The sequence below is a fragment of the Haematobia irritans genome, chromosome 3, assembly GCF_050003625.1.
Source record: "Haematobia irritans isolate KBUSLIRL chromosome 3, ASM5000362v1, whole genome shotgun sequence".
Taxonomy (NCBI): domain Eukaryota; kingdom Metazoa; phylum Arthropoda; class Insecta; order Diptera; family Muscidae; genus Haematobia; species Haematobia irritans.
Window position 1 is genome coordinate 20,727,095 of NC_134399.1, and position 19,766 is coordinate 20,746,860.

Below are 19,766 nucleotides of genomic sequence, written 5' to 3' on the forward strand. Positions count from 1 at the left end.
CCGATCCCAAGATTTGGCTTGCGGGGCCTCTACGAAAAGCAAATTTAATCCGATCCGGCTGAAAATCCGGTATATAGTCTCTAACAACCATGCAAAAATTGGTCCATATCAGTCCGTAATTATATATAGCCCCCATATAAACCTATCTCAAGATCCCAAAAAGTAATTTCTATAGAAAATTTAGGAAGCATTTCATGGTTGGAGAGGAATATATTGCAAAATCTTCCAAAACATCAAGAATTCTACCAATCTACCAAACAGTAAAGAATCCGTCATTTTTGGTAGATTCGTGTTCATAATTCTATATAGCCCCCATATAAAGCGACCCCCATATTTCAATTCTGACTCCATAATTACAGCACAAAAGTTCATATCGGTTCGTAATTATTTCTTCCCTATATATATCGGCCAAGAACTGAATATATACGTATTTAATTGACCTTTATTTTGTCTACTAACTTACAATTTAGAAGATAATATTAAGAAGTTTTAAGATGCCTTGCCATCGGTCGCAACCCAAGTAATTTAATTGTGAATGACCGTCTTTAGTAGAAGTTTCTACGCAATCCATGGTGGAGGGTACATAAAATTCGGCCTGGCCAAACATACGGCCGTATATACTTGTTATGTTTCTTTTATATATTTTTTTTAAATTAAATTTATTTATTTAGGCATTTGTTATTTATTATTTTTTTTATATTACGAGTATTAAATTTATTTTCCATTTATTTATATGGTATTTATTCAATTTATTCAAAAATTTCCCTCTATCATTTTGCTATTAATTTTCTATAAAAAAATATTTCGCTTATAACTTACCGAATGTGTATTTTCCGAATTGGCCATATGTATATCATCATTATCCCCGCCACTGGTGGGCGTACCCCATACCTCCTCACCTGAGGTGGCCCCTGAGGTACATTCATCCAATTGCTCTTCGGGATCTGAGGTTATGGCATTATTCGTCGTATCTGTTTGATCTTGATTCCATCTGCCCAAGTATTTATCAATGAAGGCTCGAGATTCTTCAAAAAATGACATTTTCCCCGATACAAAGGTAGAGGCACGACTTGTCCAAGCATTGGCTGTAGACGTGGAACCCACACCTGAACCACCAGCCACATCATTACTATATATCGCTTTGGTTACCACTCTTATCTCATTATCCAATTCGATGTTATCCGCTCGGGCCTTATCCATGAGATCTTCATCGTCATCATCATCGGCTTCTACATCATCGATATCATCATCATCATCATCGTCTTCGTCATCATAATCGTTTTCACCACGATCCTCTGAGGGCAATTTCTCTAGACTAGACATGGTTCCATAACGTCTGAGGGTATTCATCATGGGTCTATAGGGAGGTTCCTCGTCCAATGGTGATTCATCACAAGAATCTTCGGGGATATTCTCTACAACAGCTTGATGGCGGGGTATATTACTGATCATTAGATTACTGCTGGCCGTTGCGGGGGATACGGAGGATGAGGTAGAAATGTGAGTGGAATTATCCCAAACATTGGTGGAGGTCTTGGTAAGCACTGAGTCGGGAGTGGCAGGTACTATGGCTATGGTGGGTACAAAACCATTTTCACCATAGTTGCTATACGTATGTGTGGGCGTGGGTAAAGGAGCTGTGGGCGTGGTCATATTCAATAATTTGGCTGTGGGTGTTAACTGGGCCAATCCAATAAGCATTAATGACAGATCGTCATCTTCTTTATCTTCCTCCATTGTGGCTGAGGTGGATTGTTCTTCTCCGGGTTTTCGTTTATTTTGTGAGCAGGTACAACGACAAAATCTATGAGGATTGTCTTTGCTGGAGGGTTCTTTGTCATCTGCGTCTTCTTCACCCTTATGGGGCACTGGAGATTTTGGCATCTTTGGAGATTGTTTGGGCGATTCCAATATCTTGCAAGTCTTTAGTTCTACCTCCTCCGGACTCAATGTGGTATTGGCAAAATCTTCAGGTAGACAATTACAAGTGCAGGCCACAAATTGTTTGGATTTATTCGAGCTGGTGGCCGATCTATCCGATTTTGGAGTGAGAGGAGTACGAGGGGATTTTGGAGATCGAGGTGATCGAGGACTTTTCGCCGGTGGTGTACTACTGGTACTGGAGGTTTCTTCTATTTTCACAATTTTTGCTGTTTCTGTTATGGTTACACTCATCTTCACCATTTCATGGACTTGGGATTTTTGACAATTGACTTCAGCTTTTTCTTTGGCTTTCTTGGGTGAGACATTCAAAATTTTCCTAGGTGGTGGTTCTGGCTTTTGCCTATCCAAATTTTCATATTCTTCACTGGCACAATGACCATTGGCCAGCATTAAAGCCTCATCGCGTTGATCTAGAATTCGTAGACGATTGAGCCTTCCGGAGACTCGTTCAGTACCGGAGATTCCGGTGTCGGTGTCCGTATCTTGAGTGGTGGCGGTGTTCGAGAGCGTTGCCTCCAATTGGGTACTGCTGATGCTTGTGGTGCTGGTGGTGGTGGAACTGGTGGCTGAACTGGTCGTAGAACTGGTGGCTTCCTGGGCGGGGCCTTTATGGTGGCCAACCTTGCCAGTTGTGGTGGTAATCCCATGGTCTTCCTCATCTACAGTGGTTTCCGAGGCACAATTATCATCAGTTAGCAATTGGGCCACATCACTTTCTGTATCACCTATGTCACGATTACTACTACGTTTCGAATGTTTCGCAATGGCTTCGGCGGCTGGTTTATTATCGCCAGTCACTGTCCCCGATGATATGCTGGTGATACTACTGGCTCGACTGGCACTACCATTGACATTACAACAACGATGGGGTGATGATTGACTATGCTGAACCTTAAGCGAATTACATACTAGACCAGAGGCGGCAGCTGCCTTCTGCAATGATGTAGGTGATAGGGGGCAACTATTGGAATTGGTCATGGTCATGTAATTGTTGGCATTGTCCTTATGATCTTCTGTCATATGAGTTGGAGTCTGAGATTGTTGTTGTTGTTGTTCATGATGATCAGATGAGGATATATTGTCGTTGTTGTTATTGTTGTTGTTGGTGGTGGAAGGATTTTTAGTATTTTTCTGGCAATTTTTATGACAATGACGACAAACGGCTAATTTATCTAAGACAATGGGGCTTGAACGTACGGTGATCTGTGATGAGGTGGTGGCAATTGTTTTGGGTATTTTTTTTTCAAGGAAGGTTTTTAAAGAAAAAGAAAAACAAGAAGCAAAAATCGGGAATAGCCAATTAAAATTTTCGCAAAATCTACTCAATGGAGAAAATCTACAATAATGGGTAAAAAAATAGTTTTGATTTTCCGCATTCGCATTTGGACTTACCTGACTATCCGAGGTGGTACTATGGGATTGACTTATCTGACTTGCTGCCTCTGATTGTGAGAAACCACTCATACTTAGGACATCTACCCCACTGGGGCGTTTCCCTCCAAAATTCTTGGGGGCCGAGAGACCATTTTCTTTGGCCAAATTTAATTCTTGAGTACGTTTTTCCAATTGTTGACGAGTCCAATAGGTAATATGCTCATCAGCTTGTTCAGCTGCTGATGAATTCTCTTCATTATCTGCTCCCGGTTCACTGTCACTGAGGTGGGGTTCTGGTATAAATCGTGCCACCACTTGACGGGCCTGTTCTTGTTGTTTATCCAGCTGGCCCTTCATCCAATTGGCCAAGTGTAGAGCACTGGATTTTGAGGTTCCTGTCTTATTGAGAATTCTACATTTCTCATCGATTAATTTCTCTATTTGCTCAGAGACATGGGGTGCTAGGCGATTGTTCTGCAATACAAAAAGGATAATAATTTGAGAAAAATAATGCGCATGGTGAGGAGGCTAAATTTTCACAAATTAAGTCACAAATTTAAGTTTTCTTTTGCCAAAGAATTGTTGGTTCTTCTTGTTTTCGGCATTTTGGGGTTTTAAATGAAAATTTTAGTTTCTGTGTATACACAGAAAAAATATTTTTTTCTAATAATTTTCCAGTTTTAAAAAAAACATTGTTTTACGGTAATAGGATTATTGGGCTTTAAGTTTTGTTTGCTTCTACAAGGTGGCTGATATGTATTTTACAATAATTTCTAATCTAATTTCTTTGCTATAATTTCTAAATCGCTTGTCAGACAGCTGATAGGTTTATTCCAGTGACACTTTATTTTTTTGTTTACAAGCTAACAAAAGCATTTTGATCTATTGCATTCAGAAATATTATGGAATTCACGAGCGATAATGTGATTGCTTTATGTGGTGGCTGGAAAACCAAAAGTATCTGTATTTAGAGTCCTTCAGCATTTACATATGACCAAGTCTTTTGTTTCTCGTGCCATTGCTCATTAGAGTGATACTGGCAGTGTTCAATCTCATCCCAAAAGTAGACAAAAACAAGTAAGGAAAACCTAAAGTTAAGCGGAGCTGACTATCCCAGCAAAAAAATCTGGAATTTGGATGTTCTTCTATAGGCACAACAGTATTTCCAAAAATTTCCTCCCAAAGATGATCTTTTTTATACAAACAGGAAGTCCTTTTTGTAACTCGCCTTTTTTCACATTTTTTATGGGTAATTTTAACTTTTTTTCAAATACGTTAAAAACATCATAAGAATTTGGAAAATGGTACCAATTATTTAAATTTTGTCTATTCTAGAAAAATTTTGAATTTTTGGCAATAAAAATCTTAAAAAATTATAAAAAATATTTTTCAATTTTTTTATGGGTAATTTTAACTTTTTCTCAAATACGTTAAAAACATCATAAGAATTTGCAAAATGGTACCAATTATTTAAATTTTGTCCACTCTAGAAAAATTTAGAATTTTTGGCAATAAAAATCTTAAAAAATTATAAAAATTTTTTATTTGGCAAAATATCACAGAATTTTTTACTTCATATCCAAAATACTAGAATCAGATCACAATTTAAGAAACGATGCAAATCCAGAGCTAAGGGTGTCAAAATGATGGACATCCGTCCAATGACAACCCCTCGTAAAGGAACATTTTCACTCCTCTTTGGGCGAAGCTTTTTTTTTGCTGGGATATACATATATAGCCGAGTAGGGTAATATACCCTTATCTAAATTTTCGATACCATCTCAAATCATTCAAATTTGTTGGGTAATATATAAAGGATTATATTCTCAATTTTGGCATCCATAGTAGAAATGTTAATTTTATTCCCTATGCAAAATTTCAAGAACATCGAAGAGGAACTTTGGCCTCTGTAGTTATATGAGAGTAAATCGGGAGAAAGATTTATAAGAGAGCTATATCCAAATCTGAACCGATTTCTTTTAAAATCAATAGGTCTCTATTCTGACCCAAACACATACTTTTGATAAATATGAAGTCGACGGGATTAAAAGTGCGATCTGGACTTTGATCACAAAAATGTGTTCCCAGACAGACCGACAGATGAACGAATGCCATTAGATCAACTCAGGCACACGGTTGCCGCAGTTGGTAAAATTCTAACAAAACTAGTAAATTTTTTACTGTTTAGTAGATTGGTAGAATTCTTGATGTTTTGGTAGATATTGCAAAAATCCTCTCCAACTAAGAAATAATTTATATATAAAAATACAATTTTAACAAAAATTTATATACAAATAAAAATGTTGGCAAAATTTTCTATAGAAATAAAATTTTGGCAACATTTTCTTTAGAAATAAAATTTTGACACAATTTTCTATAGAAATAAAATTTTGACAAAATTTTCTATAGGAATAAAATGTTGACAAAAATTTTGTATAGAAATAAAATGTTGACACAATTTTCTATAGAAATAAAATTTTTACATACATTTTCTATATAAATAAAATTTTGAAAAAAAATTCTATGGAAATAAAAGTTTGACAAAATTTTCTATAGAAATAAAATGTTACAAAAATTTCGACAAAATTTTCTATTAAAATAAAATTTTGAGAAAATTTTCTATAAAATTTTTTAAACAAAATTTTCTGTACAAATAAAAATTTTGACAAAATTTTCTAGAGAAATAAAATTTTCACAAAATTTCTATAGAAATAAAATTTTGACAAAATTTCTTACAGAAATAAAATTTTCAGAAAATTTCTATAGAAATAAAATTTTGACAAAATTTTCTATAGAAATAAAATTTTGACAAAATTTTCTATAGAAATAAAATTTTGACAAAATTTTCTATAGAAAAAAAATTTTGACAAAATTTTCTATAGAAATAAAATTTTGACAAAATTTTCTGTAGAAATAAAATTTTGACAAAATTTTCTATAGATATAAAATTTTGACAAAATTTTCTGTAGAAATAAAATTTTGACAAAACTTTCTATAGTAATAAAATTTTGACAAAATTTTCTATAGAAATAAAATTTTAACAAAATTTCTATAGAAATAAATTGTTACAAAAATTTTTACAAAATTTTCTATAGAAATAAAATTTTGAAAAAATTTTCTGTTGAACTTAAATTTTGACAAAATTTCTATAGAAATAAAATTTTGACAAAATCTTGTGTAAAACTAAAATTTTGAGAAAATTTTATATAAAAAGAAAATATTGCCAAAATTTTCTATTGAAATAAAAATTTGACAAAATATTCTATAGAAATAAAATATTGACAAAATTTTCTATGGAAATAAAGTTTTGACAAAATTTTCTATAGAAATAAAATTTAGACAAGATTTTTTATAGAAATAACATTTTGATAAAATTTTCTATTGAAATAAAATATTGACAAGATTTTCTATAGAAATAAAGTTTTGAGGAAATTTTCTATAGAAATAAAATTTTGCAAAAATTTTCTATAGAAATAAAATTTTGCGAAAAGTTTCTATAAAAATAAAATTTTGAAAAAATTTTCTATAGAAATAAAATTTTGAGAAAATTTTCTGTAGAAATAAAATTTTGAGAAAATTTTCTATAGAAATAAAATTTTGAATAAATTTTTTTTAGAAATAAAATTTTGACAAAATTTTCTATAGTAATAAAATTTTGAAAAATATTTCTATAGAAATAAAATTTTAGTAGATTGTTTTTGGCGACATGGACCAATTTTTGTTTGATTGGCGATCGGCTATTTATAACTATAGACCCATATGGACCAATTTTGGTATGGTTGTTATCGGCCGTACACTTGCGAAATGTACCAAATTTCACCCGGATCAAATGAATTTGGTCCTACGTAGGTCAAATCTGGGAATCGATTTATATGGGGGCTATATATAATTATGAGCCGATACGGATCAATTTTTGCATGGTTGTTAGAGACTATATGCTAACGCCATGTACCAAATTTCAGCCGGATCGGATGAAATTTGCTTCTCTTTGAGGCTTCGGAGGTCAAATCTGGGGATCGGTTTATATAAGGGCTATATATAATTATTGACCGATATGGACCAATTTTGGCATGATTGTTAGAGACCATATACTAACACCACGTACCAAATTTCAACCGGATCGGATGAAATTTGCTTTTCTTAGAGGCTCCGCAAGCCTAATCTGGAGATCGGTTTATATGGGAGCTATATATAATTATAGACCTATGTGGACCAATTTATGCATGGTTATTAGAGACCATATACCAACATCATGTACCAAATTTCAGCCTGATCAGATGAAATTTGCTTCTCTATGAGGCTCCGCAAGCCAAATCTGTGAATCGGTTTATATGGGGGCTATATATAGTTATGGACCGATGTGGACCAATTTTGGCATGGTTGTTAGAGACCATATACTAACACCATGTACCAAATTTCAGGCGGATCGGATGAAATTTGCTTCTCTTTGAAGCTTCGGAGGTCAAATCTGGGGATCGGTTTATATAGGGGCTATAAATAATTATGGACAGATGTGGACCAATTTTTGCATGGTTGTTCAACCGGATCGGATGAAATTTGCTTCTCTTAGAGGCTTCGCAAGCCAAATTTTGGGGGTCCGTTTATATGGGGGCTATTCATAAAAGTGGACCGATATGGCCCATTTGCAATACCATCCGACCTACATCACTAACAACTACTTGTGCCAAGTTTCAAGTCGATAGCTTGTTTCGTTCGGAAGTTAACGTGATTTCCATATAAATGGACCCCCAAATTTGGCTTGCGGGGACTCTAAGAAAAGCAAATTTCATCCGATCCGGCTGAAATTTGGTACATGGTGTCAGCATATGACCTCTAACAACCATGCAAAAATTGGTCCACATCGGTCCATAATTATATATAGCCTCCATATAAACTTATCCCCCGATTTGGCTTGCGGAGCCTCTAAGAGAAGCAAATTTCATCCGATCCGGATGAAATTTGGTACATGGTGTAAGTATATGGTCTCTAACAACTATGCAAAAATTGGTCCACATCGGTCAATAATTATATATAGCCACCATATAAACCGACCCCCGATTTGGCTTGCGGAGCCTCTAAGAGAAGCAAATTTTATCCGAACCGGCTGAAAATTGGTACATGGTGTTAGTATGTGGTCTCTACTGACCATGCAAAAAATGGTCCACATCGGTCCAGAATTATATATAGCCCCCATATAAACCGATCACCAGATTTGATCTCCGGAGCCCCTTGGAAGAGCAAAATTCATCCGATTCGGTTGAAATTTGGTACGTGGTGTTAATATATAGCCTCAAACACCCATGCAAAAATTGGTCAAAATCGGTTCATAATTATATAAGCCCCCATATAAACCGGCCCCCAGATTTGACCTCCGGTGCCTTTTGGAGAAGAAAAATTCATCCGATCTGGTTGAAATTTAGTACGTTTTAGTAGTATATGATATTTAACAGCCATGCCAAAATTGGTCCATATCAGTCCATAATCATATATAGCGCCCATATAAACCGATCCCGCGATTTGGTTTTGGAGCCTCTTTGAAGAGCAAATTTCATCCGATTCAGTTGAAATTTGGTACATTGTGCTAGTATATGGCCGTTAACAACCATGCCTAACTAGGTCCACATCGGTCTATAGTTATATATAGCCCTCAGATAAATCGATCCCCAATCACACAAAAATTGGTCCATATCAAGTTCATTTTTGTATATAGCCCCCATATAAGCGACCCCCATATTTCAATTCTGGCTCTCTACCACGTATGGACTAACTCACAATTTAGAAAACGATGTTAAGAAGTTTTAAGATACCACAACCCAAGTAATTCGATTGTGGATGACAGTCCTTCGTAGAAGTTTCTACGCAATCCATGGTGGAGGGTACATAAGATTCGGCCTGGCCGAACTTACGGCCGTATATACTTGTTTTGTTTCAAATTGGTTAAAAACAGTCATAAAATGGTTCAAATTATTTAAATTTTGTCAAAAAAAAATGCTAAATCCCATCTGAAAAAATTGTGAATTTTTAAAAATATTTGAGGTCAAACGTTTCAGACAAGCTGTAGAATCTATTAAAATTTATACAAAGTTATAAAAATTATTTATTTGACAAAATCTCACAGAATTATTTAATTTACACCCAAAACATTGAATTCGTATCACACCCTAAGAAGTGATGCAAATTCAGTGCACTAGCTGTTGAAATAGAGGACTTCTGTCCTATGGCAAGCCCATGTTAAATTCATCGCTTTTTTGGCGACGCTTTTTTTGCTGGGTTGTTTGCTTCATTTCTACTGGCCACAAAAATTTCTGGATTTGTGAAATGAAGTGGCGATCATCTCAAGACGGTGCTTCCTTGAGAATGGACAAAAATACCGCAGAGCCATTCTTGTGTAGGTTTGCTGGTAGGCAATAACTCATGTCGAGGGTAGCCAATTTGAAAAAATCTAAACTGATTATATTTCCAACATTTTTGTGTTGAAGAATAAAATTAAAAAATATATAAAATATAGCTCTCTACTTTGTTACATTACATATCAGCCACCTACGATTTATGCTTTTATCATTATTTTATGAACAAAGGATCGCAATTGTAACCATTAATCGCAATATGGACACAAGATCAAAATTGTAGATCAAATAAAATATTCGTTTTTAATATTTTTTTGGGATTTTTTTTTGAAAAATTTGATTAGTTTTGTTTTACTTTTGGTATATTTAAAGAAAATTGTGATGGGCTCATATAGAAAATATGTTATGCTATATTATTAAATTATTTGAATTATTAAAGTTTTGTTATGTATTTTTGTTTTCAAAATTTTAAAATCAATTATCATTAAACAAATAAAAAAATAGGTTTAAAAAAAATTCTTTGCTTATAAAAACGCTTGTTTTCGGTTTATCTCTAGACTAAAACTTTTATAAAATATTAAACAAGATTATTGTTTAAAAACAAAATCTATTTTCTTTTGAGGCCATCACCAGTTTTCTTTAAAATCCTCTTAAAGCTTCGTTTTCTTTTTTTAAATCTACAATTATGGATTTTCTTTTATTTTTAAATGCTACCAATTTGTGACTTAATTTTTAAATGATTTTCTTTTGTTTATTTTAGTTTTTCATCTGTTTTTATTTTTTTTAATTACCAAGCTTTTGATGTTTTAGGTTCTTCTAGCTTCAGTCTGCCATGATAGCGTTTTTAGTTTTGTTTTCTATATTATTTTCAAATAATAAACTTACAAGCGTTTTTATTCAAAGAATTTTTCCTTTTTATTTAAACTAATCTCTTTCGTTTTTTGGTTTAATAATTTTTTTTGGAGTGGGGGAGGTTTTAAGAAAATATACAAAAATTTAAATGAAAACAAAAAAACACAAATTTATATATACGTTTTTTTTAATAAATTTTTGGCGATATTTGTCTAAACTTTTTAATTCTAAATACTTAGGGTAAAATTGTATGTATGATTATGTATAATTTCAACTATTTAATATAACAATATTATTAACTAATTCAAAACAACTTATATACATATTGAATTAAATAGTACAAATTAAAAAATGTCTATACATTTTAATGAATTTTCATAATACTTGTTCTTTTTTTTAATTAAACATAAATATTTTTATCTTTTGGCAAAAATTAGAGGGTATCGTTGCTATGCAGAGATTTGGCATTTTTAATAAAAAAAAGAAGAAACACTTTTACCATTTTAATGAATATTAGCAATCTACCATAAAATTATAACATGTGAAATGACCCAAATTTTATAAAATAAAAAAAAATAAAAATAATCAATCAATACAATGAATGTAATATATTACTAACATTACAAAATAATACAAAATAATAAAAATAACATTATAAAATAATAATACTAAGTTCAAAGTATTCAATAAATAATAAATAATTCTGAATGTCATATTTGTTTAATGCACCGAAAATCTTTACTTCGTAATGAAATTTTAGACCAAAGATCTTCATTTACGTCAAGTTAAGATGAAAATTTTGAAATGAATGAAAATTGAATAATCTCCCACTGTCCACTATCGCTTTATTTAACAATAAATCCCCTAATCTTATATTTATTTCGTCTTGTCACTGTAGTAGTGCACGAACAACACGAACTTTTTATACCCTCCACCATGGGGGTATAATAACATTGTCATTCCGTTTGTAACACATCGAAACATTGCTCTAAGACCCCATAAAGTATATATATATTCTGGGTCGTGGTGAAATTCTGAGTCGATCTAAGCATGTCCGTCCGTCTGTTAAAATCACGCTAACTTCCGAACGAAACAAGCTATCTCTTATCAAGCTATGTCTTGAAACTTGCCACAAGTAGTTGTTATTGATGTAGGTCAGACGGTATTGCAAATGGGCCATATCGGTTCACTTTTACGTATAGCCCCCATATAAACGGAACCCCAGATTTGGTTTGCGGAGCCTCCAAGAGCAGCCTATTTCATCCGACCTGGCTGAAATTTGGTGCATGATGTTGGTATACAGTCTCTAATAACCATGCAAAAATTGGTCCATATCGGTCTATAATTATATATAGCCCCCATATAAACCGATCCCCAAATTTGGCTTTCGGAGCCTCAAAGGAAAGCGAATTTCAACCGATCCGGCAGAAATTTGGTACATGTTGTTGGTATATAGTCTCTAACAACCATGCAAACATTGGTCTACATCAGTTCATAGTTATATATAGACCCCATATAAACCGTTCTCCAGATTTGGTTTGTGGAGCGTCACAGAGAAGCAAATTTTATCCGATCTGGTTGAAATTTGGAACATAGTGTTAGTATATAGTCTCTAATAACCATGCCAAAAATGGTCCATATCGGTCCATAATTATATATAGCCCCCATATAAACCGTTCTCTAGATTTGACCTCCAGAGCCTCTTGGAAGAGAAAAATTCATCCTATCCGGTTCAAATTTGGAAAGTGATCTTAGTATATTGCCGCTGAAAACCAAGCCAAAAATTTCCATAGAAAATTTTGTCAAAATTTTATTTCTATAGAAAATTTTGTTAAATTTTATTTCTATAGAATATTTTGTCAAAATTTTATTTCTATAAAAAATTTTGTCAACATTTTATTAAAATAAAAAATTTTGTTAAAATTTTATTTCTATAGAAAATTTTGTTAAAATTTTATTTCTATAGAAAATTTTGTTAAAATTATATTTCTACTAGCGTAACCCGGCCCGCTTCGCTGCGCCTTCCGAAGCGTATTTGGAGGAACATTTTGCGTTAACTTAGTCAACTATATCCTTCGTGCTGAAAACTAATTCGAAAAGATTTCAATTCTTTTAAACAAAACGGACTACTTGATTTTTCGTTTATAGGTACAAATACGGCGGGAGAGGGTGTGCCCTTTCCTCCAAATTTTTTTAATAATGTTCTGTATTCAAGTAGTTGGACAATCTTGTATATTTCTTGTGAATTTTAAGTGTGGTTTGTCAAGGAAAGGTATCCTTCTCCTCAACATATCTGAAAATGAGGCACTCTATTATAACATACAAAGAATTACTGTGTCCCATCCAATAAATCGGAAAAAGCAAAAGTAGTAAAAAATTTTACCACATTAACATTTGCTAAAATGTTGGAAAATGATGCACCCTATACGTTGGCTGCCAATTTCATGTAAATTTAAGTTCTTTACTAAAATGAAGTCTGGCAGAAGCCTGTGCAAAAATCATAAAATTATGTACCGAGTTCCCATTTACGGACAACCCTCTACTTTCAACTTAAGAAAAAAAAAACGGACAAAAGGGAACCCACTCTTTACTAAAAAGAAGTCTGGCAGAAGCCTGTGCAAAAATCAAAAATTATGTACCGAGTTCCCATTTTCGGACAACCCTCTACTTTCAATTTAAGAACAAAAAAAAAACGGACAAAAGGGAACCCTCCCCCCACCTTCGCTCCACTCCGACCTGATATCGGACTATCACGTACCCTATATTAATTTCGCAACTACTCAATGGTTCCTATAAATTCTATCGAAGTAAATCGACAAAGTTTATTTCAATTTTCCCCTTCCCTAACCAGATATCGAAAAATCATGTACTAATTTAAAAATCATGTATAAATTTAATCACCTCCTCCCACGTTCCCTGTAAATTTCAAGTAAATCGGCGATGTTTAAATTTTGCTCTATTGTTTTAAAGGGACGTCACTTTCCCCGATACAATATCGACAAACACCGTAGTGAATAGCCCCCCAAACCTTCCCTGAAAATTCTTGAAACTTTCCTTCAAGTGTGGGGCAAGGAAGGTTGCCTCTTCGTTCATAACCTTCCCCCACTGCTTTTGTAAATTTCAAGAAAACTTAAATTTTTTTTGCAGTTTTAGAGGAGAGCCTCCTCCCCGACCAAATGTCGAAAAGCGTATCTTTTGTAAACGTCCCAGAAAATGTCAAGCAAATTATAAGCCTAAAGGGGCGGCCTCTCTTCCGTCCAAATATCACAAAATCAGGTATCAACTATTACGGTTGACGGAGGTTACGATCTCTCCAAAGTGCTCTGTAAATTTCAAGTAACTCGGTAAAGTTTAATTGTTTCTCTGCATGTACTTAAGAGAAGCGGATGTCTCCCTATGCCCTTTTATTTTTATAAAAAAATCAGGAACCTGATATAAATTTCATAACCTCACCCATTTTTTCCGTAAAATTTCAGTCGGGGGAGTTTAGTTTTGTTTTCACTGTACTTTAAAAAAAGTCGGGCAAAGGGGTGGTCCCCCTCCCCGACCAAATATCGAAAAATAATGTAGCGGATTTTTGTCTAGATGCGAACCCCAACATTCAATGAAAATTTCAAGCAAATCGCATAATTTTGTTCCAAGTTTCAAAAAGTAGGGCAAGGGGGAGGTCCCCCTCCCCATCCACATATGAAATCATCGGGTACCCCATATTAATTCCATAACCTCATCACAAGTTCTCTGTAAATCTCAGATAATTTAGAGAATTTTAGTTTTTTCACTGTACTTTAAAAAAAGTCGAACAAAGGGGAGGCCCCCCTCCGCCACCAAATATCGAAATATAAAGTAGCGGATCTTTGTCTAGATGCCAACCCCAACCTTCCATGAAAATTTCAAGCAAATCGGTCAACTTTGGTCCAAATTTCAAAAAGTTCGACAAAGGGGAGGTCCCCCTCCGCGACCAGGTGTCAAAAAATGAGGTACCCTATTTTCACCACATGAACGCCCCCTACGATCTCTGAAAGTTTCAAGTAAATCGGTTCAGCCGTTTCGTAGCCAACTCGGACCACACAAACAAACAAAAAGTCGCTTAAGAGGAGGTACCCCCTCCCGATCAAATTTCGAAAAAAAAAATTGCGAATCTTTGTCTAGGGATCACCCCCTACTATCCCTGAAAACTTCGTGCAAATCGGTCAAGTTTGGTTTAATTTTCAAAAAGTCGGACAAAGGGGAGGTTCCTCTCCGCGACCATATGTCAAAAAATGAGGTACCCTATTTTCAGCACATGAGTGCCCCCCACGATCTCTGAAAGTTTCAAGTAAATCGGTTCAGCCGTTTTCGCGCCAACCCGGAACATACAAATAAACAAACATAATTTGAATTTTATATATATAGATAACAACTTTTGTCAAAATTTTATTTCTATAAAAAAATTTTATCAACTTTTGATTTGTATAGAAAATTTTGTTAAAATTTTATTTCTATAGAAAATTTTGTCAAAATTTTGTTTCTATAAAAAAACTCTGTCGAAATTTTTATTTCTATAGAAAATTTTGTTAAAATTTTATTTCTATGGAAAATGTAGTCAAAATTTTATTTCTATAGAAAATTGTGTAAAAATTGTATTTCTATAAAAATTTTGTCAAAATTTTATTTTTATAAAAAATTTTGTTACATTTTTATTTCTATAGAAAATTTTGTTCAAATTTTATTTCTATAGAAAATTTTGTCAAAATATAATTTCCATAGAATATTTTGTCAAAATTGTAGTTTTATAAAAAAATTTTGTCAAAATTTTATTTCTATAGAAAATTTTGTCAAAATTTTATTTCTATAGAAAATTTTGTCAAAATTTTATTTCTATAGAAAATTTTGTCAAAATTTTGTTTCTATAAAAAAACTCTGTCGAAATTTTTATTTCTATAGAAAATTTTGTTAAAATTTTATTTCTATGGAAAATGTAGTCAAAATTTTATTTCTATAGAAAATTGTGTAAAAATTGTATTTCTATAAAAATTTTGTCAAAATTTTATTTTTATAAAAAATTTTGTTACATTTTTATTTCTATAGAAAATTTTGTTCAAATTTTATTTCTATAGAAAATTTTGTTCAAATTTTATTTCTATAGAAAATTTTGTTAACATTTGAATTTCTATACAAAATTGTGTTAAAATTTTATTTCTATAGAAAATTTTGTCAAAACTTTATTTCTATAGAAAATTTTGTCAAAATTTTATTTCTATAGAAAATTTTGTCAAATTTTTATTTCTATAGAAAATGTTATCAAAATTTTATTTCTATAGATAATTATGTCAAAATTTTATTTCTATTGAAAATTTTGTCAAAATTTTATTTCTTTAGAAAATTTTGTCAAACATTTATTTCTATAGATAATTTTGTCAAAATTTTATTTCTATAAAAAATTTTGTCAAAATTTTTTTCTATAGAAAATTTTCTCAAAATTTTATTTCTATAAAAAATGTTGTAAACTTTTTATTTCTATAAAAAATTTTGTCAACTTTTTATTTGTATAGAAAATTTTGTTAAAATTTTATTTCTATAGAACATTTTGTAAAAATTTTTATTTCTGTAGAAAATTTTGTTAGAATTTTATTTCCATAGAAAATTTTGTCAAAATTTTATTTATATAGAAAATTTTGTCAAAATATAATTTCCATAGAATATTTTGTTAAAATTTTATTTTTATAGAAAATTTTGTCAAAATTTTATTTCTATAGAAAATTTTGTTACAATTTGAATTTCTGTACAAAATTTTGTTAAAATAATAATTGTATAATTAGATAAAATTTTATTTCTATAGAAAATTTTGTCAGAATTTTATTTCCGTAGAAAATTTTGTCAAAATTTTATTTCTATAGAAAATTTTGTTAAAATTTTATTTCTATAGATAATTTTGTCAAAACTTTATTTCTATAGAACATTTTTTCAAAATGTTATTTCTATAGATAATTTGGTCAAAATTTTTATTTTTATTGAACATTTTTTCAAAATGTTATTTCTATAGATAATTTGGTCAAAATTTTTATTTTTATTGAACATTTTTTCAAAATGTTTATTTCTATAGAAAATTTTGTTAAAATTTTATTTCTATAGAAAATTTTGTCAAAATTTTATTTCCATAGAAAATGTTGTCAAAATTTTATTTCTATAGAAAATTTTGTTAAAATTTTATTTCTATAGAAAATTTTGTTAAAATTTTATTTCTATAGAGTATTTTGTTAAAATTTTTATTTCTATAGAAAATTTTGTTAGAATTTTATTTCGTTAGAAAATTTTGTCAAAATTTTATTGCTATAGATATTTTTGTCTAAATTTTATTTCTATGGAAAATGTTGTCAAAACTTTATTTCTATAGAAATTTTTGTCAAAATTTTATTTCTATAAAAAATTTTGTCAAAATTTTTTTTTTTTCTATAGAAAATTTTGTTAAAATTTTATTGCTACAGAAAATTTTGTCAAAATTTTATTTCTATAGAAAATTTTGTCAACATTTTATTTCTATAGATAATTTTGTCAACATTTTATGTCAATAAATTTTTTTTTAAATTTTATTTCTATAGAAAAAATTTAAAATTTTATTGGTATAGAAAATTTTGTTAAAATTTTATTTCTATAGAAAATTTTGTTAAAGTTTTATTTCTATAGAATATTTTGTTAAGGTTTTTATTTCTATAGAAAATTTTGTTACAATTTTATTTCTTTAGAAAAATTTGTCATAATTTTATTTCTATAGATAATTTTGTCAAAATTTTATTTCCATTGAAATTTTTGTCAAAATTTTATTTCCCTTGAAATTTTTGTGAATATGTTATTTCTATAAAAAACTTTGTCAAAATTTTATTTCTATAGAAAATTTTGTCAAACTGAATTATATACGTATTTAATCGCCCTTTTTTAATTTAATATATAACACGTATGGACTTATTTATCAGATTTACCATCGGCAAGCGTTACCACTACCCAAGTAATTCGATTGTGGATGACAGTCGTTAGAGGAAGTTTCTACGCAATCCATGGTGGAGGGTACATAAGCTTCGGCCTGGCCGAACTTACGGCCGTATATACTTGTTAAATGTACATTCGTCTGTCAGATTTGTACCATTTCAGTCAAGCTCATCACCATGAGAAACAAATCAAATCACTGTCTCTCGAATCATCAGCTGTCACTTGATTTTCAAATACACGTTTTTCTGCGAAATGCATTTTTATAAATTATAAGTCAAGTCTATACTCCCAGTCAACATTTCAAAGTTCGATTTTATTCCTATCACTACCTAAGACTCTTTAGTGACACTATAACAATTCCCAACTCTGATGCGCAATATACCCAAACCATGTCCATGGCGATATCCAAATTCCCAGTATCGAAAGGCACAACAAAAGATACGTCGATTGTCATCTCAGACCTTAAGTTTGTTTTCCAAAACAGAGTTAATAAGCCAGTAAATATGAATTTAGGTTTCCGTTTTCAAAAAAACAAATTTTCCCAAAAATGTTTACGTTTAATATAAAATCATCGCATCCATCTTGGGTGAAAGTATATTTCAAATATATTTAGGAATTTCAAAGTCTGCTGACAATAACGACTACGCCATGCAAATTTACCAAGTGTTAAAAAATTGGCAACTATTTTCGAAAAATAGTTGTTTGCTTGTCCCGACAAATCCCGAAATGTATGACTCAATGTCCCGGATTTTGGCAACCATCATCTGGCAACCCTAGGGCTATACGTAAAAGTGGTGCGATATGGCCCATTTGCAATACCATTCGACCTACATCATTAACAACTACTTGTGCCAAGTTTCAGGTCGGGTTGTATGCATTATGGAAATACCTTAGAGTCTCAATGGTCATTCTCTACCAAAGAAATTAAGTAGTTTTAAATTTAAATTTTATTGGATTACTTGGTAATTACAGGGATTCTCAATTAGGGCAATTAAAAGTAGGCCAACCAAAATTACTTAGTTTTGAATTTACTGGTACTAGAAGACGTATTCGAAATTAAATATTAATATATGAAATGCAAAATTAAAATTTAAAATTAAACAAATATTTTCAATATTTTCTAAAATCAAATAAATTCCAATATACAATAAAATTTATAAATAACTAATTTTATATAGAGGAAGAACTTTAATTTTGAATTTCTTCTCTACTTTGTTCACTGATATTTTCAAATTTTTATTTAGTATATACTAAAAACATATTGGTGTTTTTATTTTAATAAATATTTTAGCGTTGTTTTTCTCTGAATTTACTTTGTTTTTTTTTTTTTTTAATACAATAACAACTAGTGTCTGCATGTGAGTGTACATAAATATGTATGTAACTTTCTGGCTTGAATTGCTTTTTATGATAAATAAATTATTTTTTTTTTTGTAAATATTCTCATGTATGTTTTTGTATATATTTAAATATAAGAAAAAATGTAAGCTAAGCAACAACCATATATGGGTAATGTATTTTTTTTAAAATAATGTTTTGATTAATATTATATATATATTTTTTAATATAATATGATTTCATGATAATATGAAAAATACTACTTTAAAATTTGTATTTACTATTATTTAATGTTTATATAATAAATAATACAAATTTGTATATATATTCATTAAATATGTTAATTGATAAGTCTATATATAATAATACTATTAACAAAATTTCTATCCGTATAGTTGATACAAGCCTTTTAGGAAAACTAAATAAAATTATAAATACAAAAGAAACTTCTAAATAAAATAAAAACTAGAAATAGAAAAACTTTGACACTTTTTTAGAGAAATATTTGATTTGATTAAGGGAAATATTTAATTTGGTAGTAAAAATATTTTTATGCGAATCAAGGGTTCCGTTTCAATTGATTTGCTAGTTATACCCTCCACCATGAAGGTCGATACCATATAAAATGTTTGGTTTCTTCTATAATTAATTCTATAATGCGTTTTTAATTGACTTTGCTTCACTCATTGAAAAAAATAGTTTTTTTATACCCCCACCATAGGATGCGGGGTATATTAACTTTGTCATTCCATTTGTAACACATCTGTCTGTTGACTTTAATTTTGTCATTCCGTTTGTAACACATCTGTCTGTTGAAATCACACATCCGTCTGTTGAAATCACGTTAACTTCCGAAAGAAACAAGCTAAAGACTTGAAACCTGGCACAAGTAGTTGTTATTGATGTAGGTCAGATGGTATAGCGCCCATATAAACCGATCCCCAAATT

The 19,766-nt window shown here is 31.0% G+C and overlaps 1 protein-coding gene across 1 annotated transcript in view; it reads right to left on the bottom strand.

Annotated features, from left to right (window-relative positions):
* The window catches only part of PsGEF (Protostome-specific GEF), a 244,468-nt gene that overhangs the window by 22,894 nt on the left and 201,808 nt on the right, over window positions 1-19,766 (bottom strand). The window contains exons 13-14 of the mRNA XM_075301413.1: window positions 3,337-3,762; window positions 820-3,147 (exon numbers count right to left, since the gene is read on the bottom strand). Coding sequence (XP_075157528.1) covers window positions 820-3,147; window positions 3,337-3,762 — 2,754 coding nt within the window. The remainder of the gene's footprint in view (window positions 1-819; window positions 3,148-3,336; window positions 3,763-19,766) is intronic.